Source organism: Fistularia commersonii, chromosome 26 (genome assembly GCF_037954325.1).
Source record: "Fistularia commersonii isolate RoL2024-O1a breed Wild chromosome 26, RoL_Fcom_v1.0, whole genome shotgun sequence".
In the NCBI taxonomy this organism is placed as follows: Eukaryota; Metazoa; Chordata; class Actinopteri; order Syngnathiformes; family Fistulariidae; genus Fistularia; species Fistularia commersonii.
In genome coordinates, this window is record NC_141309.1 from 14,274,006 (window position 1) to 14,290,992 (window position 16,987).

General features: G+C 38.3%; 2 protein-coding genes across 2 annotated transcripts in view; one reads left to right on the forward strand and one right to left on the reverse strand.

The window, feature by feature from the left end:
• Positions 1–7,675, reverse strand: part of ggt1a (gamma-glutamyltransferase 1a) — a 28,317-nt gene extending 20,642 nt beyond the window's left edge. Inside the window, exon 1 of the mRNA XM_086173716.1 lies at positions 7,589–7,675. The gene's annotated coding sequence lies outside the window, so the exon portion shown is untranslated. The remainder of the gene's footprint in view (positions 1–7,588) is intronic.
• lrrc75ba (leucine rich repeat containing 75Ba) lies at positions 1,760–14,573 on the forward strand. Its single transcript, XM_086173717.1, has 4 exons — positions 1,760–2,417; positions 5,073–5,201; positions 6,851–6,972; positions 12,177–14,573. Exons 1-4 carry the CDS (start codon positions 2,136–2,138, stop codon positions 12,781–12,783), a joined length of 1,140 nt encoding a protein of 379 aa, XP_086029843.1. The 5' UTR covers positions 1,760–2,135; the 3' UTR covers positions 12,784–14,573.
• Positions 14,574–16,987: the final 2,414 nt, after the last annotated feature.

The following is a 16,987-nucleotide window of genomic DNA, read 5'->3' on the forward strand; positions in this document are numbered from 1 at the left end:
CCCATGGACACAGTGAAGAGTTGGCCCACAGTCCAAAAACATGGTTGGTATTCACACTTCTCCCTTTGAATCCAAAGACAGCACTGAAGTTTCTTGTTCCCAAACATCCTGGTTAATGCTATCAAGTAAAAATTGACAGTTCTTTTTTTTGTCTTTTGCAATACATGTAAGGATATGTTGTGCATAACTTCCTTAATGTTGTAACCAAATCTTTGAGATATTGACTTATAAGACAGTAAAAATAGTCTTTGAACATTTACTGCTGAAAGGGGAGGATGTTGGGAGGGCTTAAAATTTTAAGAGTCAGGTTAATTTTATTCATGTAGCGCAAAATCACAACAGTTGTTGCATAACACATTATATGTAGAGTACAATTTATTTTAATTTATTTCATGGTTTTGTGTCAATTTATGGTAACAAAGTGAGCAATTGGCTAACAGGGTAAGGGAAATTGTATTTTTAAGATGTAAGTACATAAAAGGGCAGACTGTTTCATGGGATTTTTATGAATGGAAACCAAGTGATTACAAGAAAAAGCCATTGTTCTTGGGAAGCCTATCCTCCCAGCAGCATGATTAACATCTTAATTATGTCACCCATCAAAGTCCAAACTAAGCGGACCATCACAGAGGAGGTAGCCTGCAACTTAACTTTCAGCAATGTCCTATTTGGTCCCTAAATTGATCCCAAGATTACTACCCGCAAATCCCTGGGTTCATGTCACATGAAAAATTCCTGAAAATGTGACTGACTTGGATGAATGAGGATGCTTAAAGACATTCTAATTACTGTTTAGAACATACCAACACAGGTCTTCTTATTTTTTGCCAGATGATATAAAGCTAGAATAGTATTTGTATGCATTACTGTTTTTAGAAGAACATCTTCCATGGAATTTGAGATCATATTGTGGTCTTCATTTTTGCATTCATACAGCTGTGCAGTATTTTTTTTGTTCGCATAGGGCATGAATTGTGTGTGTGTGTGTATGTGTACCTGGACATTTCTGTGCTTTACCAAACTATTTGATTTATTTACTGTACTATACTGTACAATTAACAAAATAAATATGCAAGGGGGGACTATAATTGTCACACTGAACGGATATAGTCAAGTCCAAAATACAACTCAACCATAACAAATTAATCTACTCAGTGGATAGTCTAATGGAGTCATATAATGTGTCATATTGACCTAGCATGGGCTGTAAGCAGCTGGTGTAGGGGATGCTACATGTGAATGCCAAGTGTGTACTTGTGGGATGTAGAAGGGTGGAAGGTTTAACTGGAAGGTTCAACCTGAATTATCAGATTGCCAACCAGAGTTTTAACTAAGCGCACCGTACTTGCACAGTCACGGTGCACTAACCAGTGCTGTACCGTTGTATAATGGGAGGGTGGAATGAGGCGTCACCATGAGTGAGATTGTTTGTGTAGTTCATTGGATCCTCGGGTTTCTTCCCCAGCTCTGCCTAATTACAGTTGGCGTGTCAACAAATCAATTGCAAAATAAACGCTAAAATATATCAAAAAAAAATGCCGCCCAAAGGTACAATGGATTCTGCAGCGGAAAACCTCAGGCATAAAAGGAAGAAAATGTTTCCCTAAATCAACAATTCTTCAATCAGCAAAAGTAATAGTATAACGTCCGTCATTTTTCCCTGTTATTTCCATGTTAGCAACGGTAGCAAGGAAGTGGGATCCCAGCTGAGAGGAGAGGCATTTAGCAGGCACCGGCGGGGATTGGTTGGACACTCCACGCTGCACAAATCTAAACAGCAGCGTAAAGCAGAGACTATCGGAGGAAACAACTACCAGAGCATCTGACTCCGGTGCACGGAACGGGACGTGAGAATGATCATTTGTGGCTGATGCCGGAGAAAAATGGTGAAAGATCGGGCGATCCGGAGAAAGCGTGTTGTTCTGCGCCGGATCAACCGCCTGCTGACTGGCGGCGACGTAGCATCAGACAGCACGGCGATGTTTCCTGCCTTCCACTGAGGAGCATCTTTTGGCTGAAGGCTGTGGCTGATATTAAATTTGTCTTTTTGTCAGGCATTTTATCTGAGTTCTAACCAAAGAAAGAAAGACAACGGACGAAAAAGAAAGCCCGCACGTGTACAAAAAAATAATAACATGGGTTCCAGACTTAGCAGGCAGAGCAGCCTGGACAATGAGAATTTCGCCAAAAAACGGCACAAGCTTCTGGATAGCGACGGGGAGAACGACAGGGGCAGCCGCGGCGGCGGGGACTTTCTGTTCGCGTTGATGCTGAAATCAGACAAACTACCTGGGATGCTGCGGAGGACCAACCACAGCCCGTATATGAGGCGAGTGGCTTGGATTAAAGAGATCCAGAAGCTCCTACGTGATCGAAGGGTAGAGCAGGCAACCGACGTGCTCAAATTACTGAGGAAGGTAAGGAGCATCTAGCATAAGCGCCAGCTGCCTGTACTAAAGAAAGACCTTTTTTTAACATATGCCGATTCCGCCCCCGATTTTGGGCGGCTAACATCCCAGCAACAGATGGTGGGCAAACAGAAACTGCATGCTTCATGTCCCCTGCATATTCAGATGGCTACTGGGTGCCACAAGTGCCTCTTTCTTCTCCAGGTCCCATCATTTCAACTTTGACCTCAGCTTGCCGTATTTATTCCCATTGCTGAGGTGGCCCTGCTTAGGAAGGCCTTGCTACCTCAACCACTTCCACACACGGATTTTGATTTGAATGAAAGTAGACCACTGGCAAAGCAGAACAACTGTGACACATTGTTTCAGTAGAAGACATGGTCACTCACTTTTAACTGTGAGTAAACATGGCATTTGACTTGAAGGTGAAGCAGTGTTTCAAATAATTAATGCTCCACTGCATTAACTTGAATCATACCATAGCTGTGTGGCATGATGTGGTATGATTTGTTTTTTCTCCAGGTCACACATAAGCAGAATCCCATCATCCCTCCACCACCATCCTTGCATTTGTTCTTGTTTCTACCAGTATGGCTTGAGTCTCACCTCTCTGTGGCTGCTCCTAATATCTCCATCACTCTGTCTCTCTAATGGTTTGTTTCTTTTCCAGCAGCAGTTCAAGCAATGAAAATAACTCAAAATATCAACTCACTTTGATAATGTTGCCTTATACTTTGTTGTGCTCATTGATGTAGCATAAAGACTTTTAATTTCTTTTTTTTAAGCAAACATAGTGGTTTTAAGAAGTACTTGGAGAGTGGTCAGCCATTTTCATCACATTAAATCAGTGTTTTTCAGATATATTTGTAACAACATACGTAGGCTGGCATAGAGGTTTAAGAGAGGAATCTTGTTTAATTTAAATATCTGTCAGTTTGTACAGAGTTGAGGGGAGCATCAAGCAGGTATTAATATTGTGCATTTTTGGAAGTAAGTGATATTTAAACTGAAAAGACGAGTTGTCAAATAAATGACGTTACAAGCACTTGTGTGGTGGCACTCTTAATGCATTTTTTGACTTTCCTATTGTATGTAATATAAAAAAAAACTGTAGGGTATTCAATGTTATAAGAATTATTTACTCCCAGATATCTAAAACAGCTGCATAGTTTGAACACTTTCTCGCCTCTCAGGCCATATGATCAAATCTGCACCGTCATTAAATCAAAGATAGTATTTCGATGTCCAAAGAAAACATATTATAATTGTATGTTGAATTTTACTCACTGTCTGTGGGATATATTCTCTCATTTTTAATCAGGTGCAACGGCAGCAGCCTCTGTGATCTAATTTGTTTACCTGCTGTCAAGCTCTCCTCTATCTTTTAGCTGTCAGCCATACTAGAATTAATTACTCTGTAGGCCTGACACAGAAGTGGCTTGAACTTCCTTAATCAAGCCAAGAAGATAACCTGGGTAACCTAGGCTCAATGACAGCCATGTATCATGAGATATATTGGGTTTGCTTCCTCTAAACGAGCATCCAATTTATTAAGCCTCCCTTCACATTTTTATTTGCAATATTGCAAGCAGGAATATATCTCAGAGATTTTTTTATATTACTTTTAATGGAAACCATTGTAGTGACATACCAATTAGTTGTCTACACTGAGTTCTACTCCAGATATGAAAAGATCCAAGCCTCTGTAAAATAGGAAGGAATCGTCAGAGTTCATACTTGGCTTGCACATGGTAATTGATCATGACTTGCCTCTGAGGGGATATATAGTGTTTTTCAAAGGGGCACAACTTTCTCTCTCACTATTTAGAGTCAGTTTTGTATTTATTGTTGGTGTTGTATAGAGGAAACCAGTAAACTTTCAGACATCAACCCTGAGCTGAAACTCCTTACTAAAGATCAATAGCAGTTTCGTTCTTGTTGAGGAAGTGTATACTTTGTGTCAATTGGTCTCCAAGGCTTGATCTTCATTAAAGTTTGCACAAGATCATGTCATTATAGTCTCCCTCATTAGCCCATTAAGGATGCACTAGATAAAGGCAGATTTACAGTTTGGTTCACAGCCGCAGCACTTATTCTTGGTTGTCTCATTGTACAATATATATCCAAAAACCCTGTTTTTACTTTACCTTGGATTTTTTGGAAGGGAAATTAATTTAACATGCTTACAAATACCCTGTGATGACCCACGTCCGTTCTTGTCCCTTGTTTTCTAAATTGATCTATTTTATAAATATTCCTGCCTTTCAGTGTGTCTTGAAGGAAGATAAATATTCTCATGTCATGATGGAGCAGGTATAATCCTTTGACTGGTGCATGCAATCAGCCAAACTTTTTAACATCAAATGAGGATAAAGTCAAATGTGATTGTATATGTAAAAGAGGATACATGATGCCTGTTTGCGCACAAAATGGCTTTATGCCAAAGAAGCAGAATTACTTGTTTTGTCTCCCTCTAGATTAAATACACATATTTAAAATAAAAAACGGCAGTGTCATTTAACATAAAATTAATATTTAAAATGCAAGACTTCTTTTCCCTGAACCATATCACCTATGACACAGCCAGGAACTATTTTAATGCTGATTTTTATTTGCTCCTGAATGCTGTAACAATGACACATCTTCTGCTGTCTATTTTGGTAGGATCTGGGTTTGGAAGGCAGTTCACTCAACGACATCTTGTATAAGAATGCTGCTTTTCTCAACCTGGTGGACCCAATTTCACATGAGCTGTTGCTGAGCTTGGCTCGAGAGATGCAATGTCCCAAAAAGGTCAGCTTTCACCCACTGGCTAATGAACACATACAGAAAATCTACAAACCTCAAGTCTTAATCATTCTCAAATGGCCTCCTTTTTGGTGAAATATCCATCTTGGGATTTCAGTGTCTTGAGTTGGTACAGATGGTTTGTAAGAAAATACTTCTTGTCTGGGGTTTTGGCAGCGCAGCTGCACTCTCCGATTGAAGTATATATACATATATATATATATATATATATATATATATATATATATATATATATATATATGTACACATACATACACACACACACACATACACACATATATATATATATATATACATATGACAGGACAGGCGGTGGGTAAATTATTGCACATTAATAATTTAAGTAACTAATACATACTAAAAAAAGACAAACAAACTATTATGAATTAAGGTGGGCTAAGTAATAAAGTGTCTCGTGCAGTATTAGCAGTCAGTGGGGCTTTGTAGTTTTTAGTTTGGAGTCTGACAGCCCGTGGGAACAGCTTTTCAAGTCTCTATGTTCTTGCTTTCAGACTCCTGTAGCATCTACCTGATGACAGAATATGTATCTGAATCTGCAGAATCATGTTCTCAACACTACCTTAACACTCACTCAACATTTATTAGGTGATGTCAGAAAAGACTTCTTGCTCATTTGACATCTCTAGTCTTTGCTTGCAAAACTGCCTGCATGATAGCTCAACCTGGCAGAGCATGAAAACATGCCAAAATTCTAGCCGATCACTGACCTGAAGAGACTCATCCCCATTGGCAGATTTGAATCCACTCATGCTGCTTCTACAGCAATGCCAATATTTAGCTGGTGTTAATGTCAATGTAGTAAATTACAGTGCCATGTCTTCAGGGTTATTTCACCAGATAGCGGTTTAAGGTTTATCCCATATTCCATTTATTCCATTTCAAATACATAAATGAATCGTGGCTGGTTAATATTTCTATGGTAACTAGGGAGGTGTGCTTGAATCATTATGTGAGGAAGAGGATGCTATATTTGGCAGTTTTGACATTAAAGTTTATCAACCTGGTCTGTTAACCTAAAACTCAAAAATTTAAGAAGACACCTGCAAATTGAAAACAAAATCTTCAAGGAAGAAAGCAAACTATGAGAGTAAGCAGAACATCTGTATGCTGTGTACAAAAATACATTTATATACCACTTTGTCTTTACCTCCAACAGTGAAAACAAATTATATTTGACATAGACGCACAACCACACCACAAGAAACACAGCTAATGAATTTCAATTATCACTGTTTACTTGTAGCCATGCTGAATCTCACTCTTCTTCCTATCCTTCCATTGTTTTCTCCAGTGATGCACATTGTATGTGATTAGATTTTCTTCTTCCAGCATGGCTGGAAAATTGTTTGGTTCAGGCACAGCTCTAGGCATCACAAATATTAATGTGTCTGTTTTTTTCTGTAATATTCAAGAGGTTAGTTTTATAGATACAGGTTCAGATAATTGAGAATACTTGAGAATTCTTCCCGAAATAATGTGAGACAAAGTATAATGATTGTCTTGCCCCACCAGGACAAGAATTAAAGAGAGATATACAAGCAGAATCTATAAAACAAATTTGTGGCTCCTTGTTTTCTGTTCTAACATCAAGATGTTTCAATTGTGTTTTACAGGAGGCAAACCCAATAAAGTCTTCAGATAAAATTTGTAGACAGCTGATCTACCACCTTACACCACACTCAAAGTGGCTGAGGCAGAGTATGTCCAGCATGTCCAGACGGAAATCGCAAGCCTGGTAAGCCGTTTTGTCAGACAGCCATCCTCTAATAAATCTGCTGTTCAACAGAGCACAGAACAGGGCTCGGCTCCGTGTAGAGCTAGAGAGACTTCCATCTTTATAGTTGACATTGAAGAAGGGCAGAGATGGCCACTGGCTGACCTAACACAAATGCCATGGTAACTAAGCTGTCTGTCATCCTTCTATGCAAGTGCTCAGGTTTATACAATGCTTGTTCATTGCCACTGACCTGTCTCTCTTCAAAAGAGTCAAATCAACTAATTTTGGCATTGGCTTGATGATGACAAGCAGAGAAGTTGACATTTAAATAAATACATACTTTACACAGGAGAATTGCTTATGATGTGAAATTATAAATGTATGTCCCATGTACCAGAAGAATGTAGAATGTAGTTTATAATTTGAAACGAAACGAAGTGAATGAATGAAACGAAAAAAAAATCCTTTACATTTTGTTTTGTTAAATTTTTGATTAAGTCATTCCACTACTGGCTATAGCTGCAAATGGGCTTTGAAGATGACAATTAAAGAGAAGCCACTGTAATATGGGTCAAAGATTAATTAATAGAAGAAATTAACATTTAGAATCTAAGAAAAGTAGAGACATACTTACAGAGATCTAGTTGGATCAAGCTGTTGGGTTGCACAAGCAGAATGTTGAGAAGGTTTAATCTAGCCCGAAACAGGAAAAGTACAGGACTTCCCTGATGGTGTATCAGAAATTTCATACATTGCAAAATTAGTAGCTGAGAGAGGGAGGTGGGATGAAGTCATAAAATAAAATAGTACACAATAAAACAGGATATTGCAAAAGAGGAGTATTTGCTAATTCTGTTTGGAAAAAAGGAATTTGAAAAATAAGATAGTAGAATGAAAGAAATTAATGTACCTCCAAATCAAATTCATTTGACAAAAATATGAACTGAGTTTTCATTTCTATTCAAGCTGCACAGTATTATAATTTGTACATAAATACTCACTGCAATATGATTTAGATTTCTGTTTATTTTGATAGACTTTATTATTGTTATATTAACATTATCGTATTACAGTGTTCTTTAAGGTCAATACAATTGTCCACAAAACATAGTATTTCACAAGACACAGCAAAAATTAACAAAACATGATATTGTCCATGGAGAAGAGTTTTTTTGTTTGTTTGCTGAGTCTTAATCAGTTAGAGTGCACTCACTGGATATTATGATTTGCCTGCTTGGGATTTCTCCGTGTCAACTTGATAGCTCCCACAAAACAGCCAGTGGGTTAACTGAATACTCCCAATTATCTATAGCTGTGAATAAGTGAGTGAATGAATGGTCTTTTGTCTCTATATCTGGCCCAGGGATTGGGTCCCTTTGAAAGTCAGCTGGGATTTGATCAATCTCCTGCCCCCATGTCCCTGCCCCACTAGATAAGCTGTATAGATTATGAATGAATGCTATTTTGCTGTCACATCCATGTGATTTCCTAAATCGTGTTTTTTGCTGCATTAGGACCAAAGAAAATTTCATAAACTGGGTCTTTTCTCCTTGGATGGCTCTGGCACACAGCTCCCCCAATGGGTTTAATTGTCCAGATGACAAAATATATTCTGAACTTTAGTAGAAGTCCTCACATAATAATGTATGTAATTGATGTATTAATAAATATGCTTTCGAAGTAGAGCTGTAGAAGTAATACTGTACTTTATTGTGATTTCATCCATCCACTTATCCACCATCCATCCATGCTGCTTATCTTGCACTCAGGGTCGCGAGGGTTGCTGGAGCCTATCTCAGCTGTCATCAGGCGAGAGGTGGGGTACACCCTGGACTGGTCGCCAGTCAATCACAGGGCCACATATACAGACAGACAACATGCACTCACTCATTTAGGCCAGTTTTTTCCAATTAACCAGCTGCATGTTTTTGGATGGTGGGAAGAAATAGGAGAACCTGGATGAAACCCACGCAGGTGTGGGAAGAACAAGCAAACTCCTCACAGAAAGGTATCAAACCATGCTGTGAGTCCTTCATGCTGACCAAAGTGCCTAAGTGATCAATATAATGTTAAATTATTAGAATAAATTGCATCCTCTTGACAGGTTGTTACCTATTTTGTGTGTGTGTGTGTGTGTGTGTGTGTGTGTGTGTGTGTGTGTGTGTGTGTGTGTGTCCTAATCTTAAATCTTCCCAATCTGTGCATCTGACAGAACCCTGCAAAGTCAAAACAATCTCCCTTTGTGAGGTTTGTCTGTGCTCAAAGTCCATTTTTAATTTTTCTTTAACTGTTCATCCATTCATTATGTAGTGTTTGTAGACCTGTTATTCTAAATGCTACGGATACATTTGCTGATGGAATGTTTGCCCTGAATGAATGTCTGAATCTCACTAATCCCGTTTATCTAATACATTTATTTGGATTTGCTTGAAATCTTTCTCAAGTTTTATTAAAGAGCCTGACGGAATGCTAGAAGGACACAGTGACCCACAAATGCTGCTGAAGCAGTTCCTCCCCCAGGGTAGTTTCATGTGAATGTAAAAAATATCTTCACTTTTATAACCTTCTTCTCCTCAGTTTTTACATTTGTATCTTCTGCTCAATCCGACATTTTTGACCTCTCGTTTGTCTGAATGATCCCTTCATTTATTATCTGTCTCACATTTTTCATTACCTGTAATCACTATTTGAATTCTTGTTTATATATGATCTGATTTTGCACCGCAGCTGATCCTTCCAAAGGGATCCAATATTCTCCTAACTGCTTGACAGGAATATTCAGAATGAAATACATTTCTAATTCGGAAAATGTATTCTAATTCTAATTCTAATTCTAATTCGGAAATGTATTCGGAATGAAATACATGTCTATACTTTCAAAAAGAATAGACAAAGTGGTCTGAAATGTTTCCTTAGGTCAGTTTATTAACAGGAAACATCCAGTGTCTAGAAAGACGTGCAATTGAAACGTGTGACTTGTTCAGAATTGTCTCTAATTGGTTGACCTAGAACGTCTTTCACTGTGAAGGACAACACAACACAATGTATGCATGTATGAACAATTCCTTTCCTCAATCACAATATGTAGCCTTAATTTTATGATTCAGCAAAGAAGTTAATTAAAATAGATTTAGTTGAAACCTTTATCATGTGCCTTGTTTTCAATTTGGCTTTAAGATATCAGGTATTAAAAAAAGATAATATAACAGAGAATGAGCTTTCAAAAAAATAAGTAATGTACCACAGCATATGATACAGGTGCTTTTCTTTTGATGAAATGTCCTTGTGAGAGATGTAAAGCTCCAACTGACAACTAATACATGCATTCTCTTCTTTGTTTGAACTGATATTTTAATAGTTGTAATGTTATACCGTTTTGACTGCAACTATCAACTATCAATAAATTCAAGTTTTATCCCAAAAATATTCAGTAAACTGTACAGCAGAAATGAAATGCCAAACTTAGATGGACTTTAATTCCCAATGTTGCAGTCGTTAATTAACAGTTTCTTTATATAATGAATATTTGATCATAGTTTAGTGATGAATGTAAAATAAATTATATTGATTAATTCACTAAATATGTAGTTTTCTGACAACCATTCATTACACTATAATGACTATTATTGTTACTGTTAATTTCTGTCAATTACTTATTTCACTGTATACTGATGGATTCTTCTCTGAATACCTGCTGATTTAGTTATTTCATATGCTTTGGTATTACAGTTTACAGGTATGTTGTAATTCAGCTCTGTTGCATTGTTCTTTTGGATGTGGCTCATCCATTATATTATCAGTCACACTCCTGTTAATGGGAATCAGATTAATGCAGATGACTGGGACCTCTTGAAAAGATGTCTTCCACAGTCATTTTTCATTGTTGCCCAGCTCAAATGAATGACTGTCTGAAAAAGAAGGAGCTATGTGATAAAATTCCATTCACACCTGTAAGGGTGATGGTGTCAGGCTGGTACAAGGAGGATGTTTGTGGATCTAGTGGAGATGAGTTTTCTGTAATACAAAAGCCTGGATGGGCCAGGCAATAAGGGGGTAGACTTTGATTAAGATATGACAAGCACAACAATAATTTTTCAATATAAATGTCCCAACATTTTTGAATACAACTTGTAGCCTTGCATAACAAGATAAGTCCTAACCAATTTATGTGAATAACATTTAATACGAAATCACAAATGCATGCAATGCCATTGTGGCTCATTAGCTATTCATCTGCCTCCACCTGGGCAAGAAAATAATCCTCCGGGCACAATAGCAAAAAAAGACATTTTCATCAAACAGCACATACAAGCATCGCTAGTGACAGCTGCTGCAGTGGATGTCTAAGTTAGTCACTGGATGCCGCATGATATTACAATTCACTCTGACACTGAATCAGCCTCTTAGGCCATTTCAGTAATCGCTCAAGTTAGACAGACCACGTGCCTGTAAGTTGGACTGACTAGAAATAAAAGAGCAGAGGAGTTACTAAATGATGCACAAATATCCCCATTTGACATGTTGAGCATCAGCTCATGTTACAGCTTAGAATGGCCACATAACTGTGGTTTCACCTCAGATCATGCTCGTATAGCAAATCTTCCTTAAATGGACATGAGATTTTCACAGTTTCTACTACAAGCAATACATTCCCTGGTAACCAATACAGCAGTCTTGACACAGTTTAAAAGAAGTAACCTCTGTGTAGCATGTAAAGCAGGGATAAAATGTGAGAACAATCCACATAGCACAAAGCCACACAATCCAGTCATGAATTTGATACTATTTAGAGAACATAAATCGGACAGATGGCGTTTTGGGTTCAGTGTTTTAAGAGTAACTAATGTTGTATCATTATCATTATATAGCCTCAAAAAAATTGACTTTTTTTCAGAATTTCTTGCATGTTCATAGACATTTGGAAAGTAATGAGATAAAACATGACTTTCCTAATTAAACTTATTAAAAAAAACATTAAACAAAAGCTGCAGGCCAGTTCAGATGTTTTAGTTCCTCTGTTTACTTGAGTTAATCCTGTGCTGGAGATTCTGTTTCACTCTTATACTTCAAGCCAGCCTGCGCATGCCCTCAGTTGAGAATTACCAAATACATTCCTGTGTTGTTCAGCTAAATCTTGTTTTGATTTGTGTTTTTTCTGTGTCAAAAATGATTTAAATCATACTATTGCGTTTTGTTGTTGTTGTTTTCATTCCCTCTGACAGTCTCAAGACAACATTACAGAAAAAACTATCCAATGACACTGTGGACCTGTCTGGCATCCCATTGTCCACCCGTGATGTCCGTCAAGTTGCATTCTACCTCCAAAACAACAGAGACAGTGTGGTTGCTGTGGACATCAGCTTCACAGAGCTCCAAGACGACAACATAAGGATTCTTCTCCCTCTCCTCGCCTCACTCCCAAAACTAAGCACCTTAGCTCTCAATGGCAACCGCCTCACTCTGGCCATCCTCAAAGATCTCACTGAGTTGTTGAAAGACCCGAAGAAGTTCTCCAGCCTGGCCTGGATAGACCTGGGCAACAATGTTGATATTTTTACAATGCCTCAGCCTTTGCTGGTTGCTTTACGACGGCGCTGTAGCCTGAAGAGTAGTTTACCCACCATCTACGAGTACACAGAGGGCCAGCCCTACTGCTACCACCTGGAGACTTCCATTGAAGAGCCGAGCCACTATGAGGAGGAAGATGAGGAGGAAGACGACACAGTGGATGATGAGGATGATATGGGGAATAAATTCAAGTTAGAGCCATGGAGTTTAGGGGGTAAGCATCTATCAAGAGACTTCACCCCTCTCTACTGTGAGAGGTGATTGGGTGTTTTTCTCAGAGCCTCTTTGAAGTCTGGCTGAAATGTCGGGCCACAGCAAACTGTTACTTCCTTCGCCCTCACGCCCTACCACCATAAGCTCAGTCACCTTTTGAGGCTTGAGGGAGACCAGTGCCCACGTTGTGAAATTCTTGCCCTGACATGGCTACCAAGCTACTCCTTGCCTTCTCTGAGTTAACTCAAACATGAAGTGACAGTCACAAAGGTGAACTTACTGTGTTGGTGGATGGAGCTCTTGGGAACAAGGTGCGGTTTCATTGGAGGGAGGCTGGAAGAGTTAATAAAGCAGGGCTCTCTTTGTCTCTCGCTCTCCCTCTCTCTCTCCCACACACACAAACTTTCACTCTCCCTTTCTCTTACTCTGCCCCCTCTCTCTCTTTCTGTTTGTCTCTCTCTCTCTATGTAAGTAGCAGCTGAGGAGCCAGTTCCAAGGCGACTTAGATCAGTTAGTTGGATGGAGGAGCAGCATCCCGGTGATAGTTGAAGTGGCAGTAGAGAAAGTTTTGAAGCAGTGGGTCCCTGTGGGTTCTCTACCAGGACTGAGACTATCTCTGGCAGGCAGAGCCTAGCTCTACATTGTGTGTTCTCTGTTAATCTCTCAACAAAAGCTATGACACAAGTTCAACAGACTATACAGCCGACGACCCATCACGTGACACTGGCAAAACTGCTAGGTCAAGACTTTTTTGCGTTTTCCCCCCTTTCCAAATGTCTACTTCTGAATACCCACATAGCCCTTGTGTTGATGTAAATGAGGACACAAAACATGGCTAACGGGTGTAAATACTTGCTATTTTTGTGCACTTTTAGTGAACAAAGCAATCTTAGAAGAAAACAGGTAGGACTTAACAATGGAAAATGGTAACTGAGTGTTTTTACACGTGCGTAGATGCTAATATCCACCTTTTTTGTAATTACCGAACTGTTTATCGCCAGTGTTTCATCGATTTATGCACTTCAGTTTTCATTGTACACTTCAGTATATTGCTAATATAGGCCACTGACTATAAACAGTACCCAATCTGCCCTCCATACTTTTCCTCTGTTTGTCAAAAATATTTTGCTATCCACATTGATTAAAACTGGTCTTCAGTGGCTCTGTGACTGTTATGTATTGTTTATGGTGGACTGACCGAGTGGTCATGTCTTTTACAGTACCACATAATGGTTAGACTGACCGAAACACTGCAATGCACTTAAAGGCACTTTTTCATGTCATATTTTAGTATTTCCACATGACATACTGTCTCTGTGTCTTATCTGAAATATTAATTCAGCCTCAGATATTTACAAAGTAGAAGTTGAAGGCGTTCCTCTCAAAGATAAGGTGAGGATTTTGAACATCTTTGAAAGCATTCCTGTTGGACTAGATATATTGTCAGTGTTAAAGTGTGCTATATGTGTGTTTGTAACTGTTAAATGTCTGATCATTGCTGTAATTATTTGTGTTCTTGTGTTTTGTCTTTTATTCCACTGTCCTTATGATACTGGCTCTACTGATGAGAAAACTGAAAACAGTGACCTGATACTGTAAACTGACACAAATGGACAGTAAACAATGTGAATTGTGCAGAGATCACCCCATGAATTACACAATGTAATTTCATTTGGGAGTACAATCTGAACAGGCCCATTTTATGTTGAATCTTTCATTTAGAGAGGAAGAGAACTGTGCACTAGTTTGTATTCTATATTTTTGTGTGTCCTTGTCAAACTCTTGTTGTAGCCTGTCTGTAAACAACACTGACTGACAATAAAAAAATAAAAACAAAATTGAGAAGAGTCAACTTTTTTAAATCAAAACACATTTTTGAATCATTTATTCCTTTGTTGGAAAGTAATTCTCATGTAACAAATTACTTTGTCTATTTACCACCTGAGCTGCAGATATATGCCAGAGGGTAAATGTATGGCTGTCATCAGATGAGGCCCTGCCCATGGTGCTCTCCTGGCAACCTTTTGTTCCTGCTGCCAGATATGGTGATGTGGCCTTTTAAACAGGTGACTCCTATAAGGTCAGAGCGCAGTATGACTGTCACACCCCCTTAGATCCAAACGCCACATCACAGGACGATAAAGCTATTCAAAAAATACCTTCAAACATATTTATCTCTTTTTTCCAATAATGATCTATTTCCATGGTACTTGAGTCAGACCTGTTTCTAGGAGAAGAGTATTTTAGCCCAAAAATAAAAATATTATAAATGCTGTAAGGAAAATAATAGTGTTTTAAAATATAACCCCAGTGTCATAACAACAATGTTGACATCCCAAAATTCTTAAGAAAATGAGGAAGCTTCTTTCCTGTAAGTTTGACTGTTTTTGATCATTTCTGATTATCTTGCTCTAGCTACTACATGCGTCAGCACAGAAATTTAAAATAATGTATCAAAATAGCCCAAAAGTCACACAGATTCCTTGAAATATCTTATGCAACAGAGGAATGGATTTATAGAGCAGAGTGACATGCTGAAAGAAGTAACAATTCCTGATTAAAGGCCACCCACCATGGGGCATCAGTGGGATCAAAAACAACCAGAATTTATTCAGAAAAATGTTTTCGTTTTCATCTAGCAATTTATCGACTGGTTCATTTGCCACCGTAGTCTGTGTCCTTAGATATGGGTTTCCTCTTAGTCAATCATCTCAAACACCTCAGCAGTTGAATATTTGAGTTGCACTGTGCTTAATGTCAAGTATTTTCAATACTGTTCAGACATCCTGCATTAGTATCGTCAGGGGCCACTTGTCTTAGACTCCATCAGCTTAGCCCATTTTCCTCCATCAGACACAGCACATACGCTGTGCTATGTCTGATGGAGAAGCTGTTCTCATAGAGAAGCTGTTCTGCTTCTCCATGACAATTATTACATCTTGAAATTCTTCTTCACCGCATTTTGTTCATGACCCAAAGCTTTCAGAACATTGATTCACCCCTAGGGGAGATTGGGGATTAAACAAAGTTGGGACATAGTATGATGACATGCTTTAAAAAACTACATATAAAAGTAAGGGATCTAATCAAACAGGTTTCAAATGTAATTTTTTAAGGTTAGAGTTGTCATGAATTCTAGCAACTGCCACTTGAAGGCTCATTCCATAGAAAAAGTACTTCATGACAGTTTGGGAACAGAAATGGGACAGTAATGATTACGAAATGGAAGAAAGCACTATGCTCTGCTTATTATGACAACAGAGGGGTATTAGTCAGCAGCAAATCATCTTAATGGCACTTAGTGTGATTGCAATGGACACGTGCTGTGGCCATCCGAGTCACTCATTAAATGCCCACTACTCAAACCAATCACCAGGGTCCTTGACTGAGGTCCGACACAGAGGGAACCATAGTGAACGAAGGCTGCTCCTCTATGAAAGAGGAACAAAAGCCATGACAGACAAGACATTGGACAAAAATTAAATCCTCACTGAGAAACGAACATCAAGCAAATTATTCTGATTATAGTGATGAACTCTCAGTTGAATACAGCTCTGTAACAGCGGAAAAGGCCATTTATTCAAATTACATGAGCTTGTAGCTTCTTTGAGAGACATATATAATAAGATAATAAAGAACAACCTGTCCAGAAGAGACAGTTACATTCAGTTAAGGGCCTTGACCAGATTGCTCCACACAAACAACATAAAAAAGTTCAATGCCCAATATTGCATGTTTTAATGCACTCTTCTTATTTTGTGCATTTTTTAAAAAATCTGTAAGCAAGCTTTCCTGTCATAACTATACTTTAATCTAAAATAACCATTTCAGTCTTTAGAGCACTGAATTATTTGTGTTGGAATGCCACTGTATAAGCCCTAATCTCCAAATATCAGTTTTCTGTGTTGAAATATTTAATTGGAATGAAATCTCATTTCACTGGTGTTGCACTCAACACAGTGACTCATCAAGTCTCGCTTCCCTGTTCTCTCTGACTTTTACCTTACATATGTATTCAGAACAGACCATCTTGAATAATATGGGGTTTCAGAAGGGCATATACAGTGCCTATCAGAAGTATTCACCCCCTTGGATGTTTTACCCTTTTAATGCTTTCATAAGTCAATCATGGTCAATAAAATTTGGCTTTTTTAACAAAAAAAATTATTGGAAACAGGTTTCTACAAAGTTATGTCAATGAAATAAAAATATATAAAGAAATATAATTGTTTGCATAATTAATCACCCCCTT

What these genes read in the sequence shown, in the direction of transcription:
- lrrc75ba (XM_086173717.1), top strand. Translation starts at nt 2,136, where the DNA reads ATGGGTTCCAGACTTAGCAGGCAGAGCAGCCTGGACAATGAGAATTTC. An exon ending in TGCTCAAATTACTGAGGAAG is followed by an intron (nt 2,418 to 5,072) that starts GTAAGGAGCATC and finishes CTATTTTGGTAG; the next exon opens with GATCTGGGTTTGGAAGGCAG. An exon ending in AGATGCAATGTCCCAAAAAG is followed by an intron (nt 5,202 to 6,850) that starts GTCAGCTTTCAC and finishes TGTGTTTTACAG; the next exon opens with GAGGCAAACCCAATAAAGTC.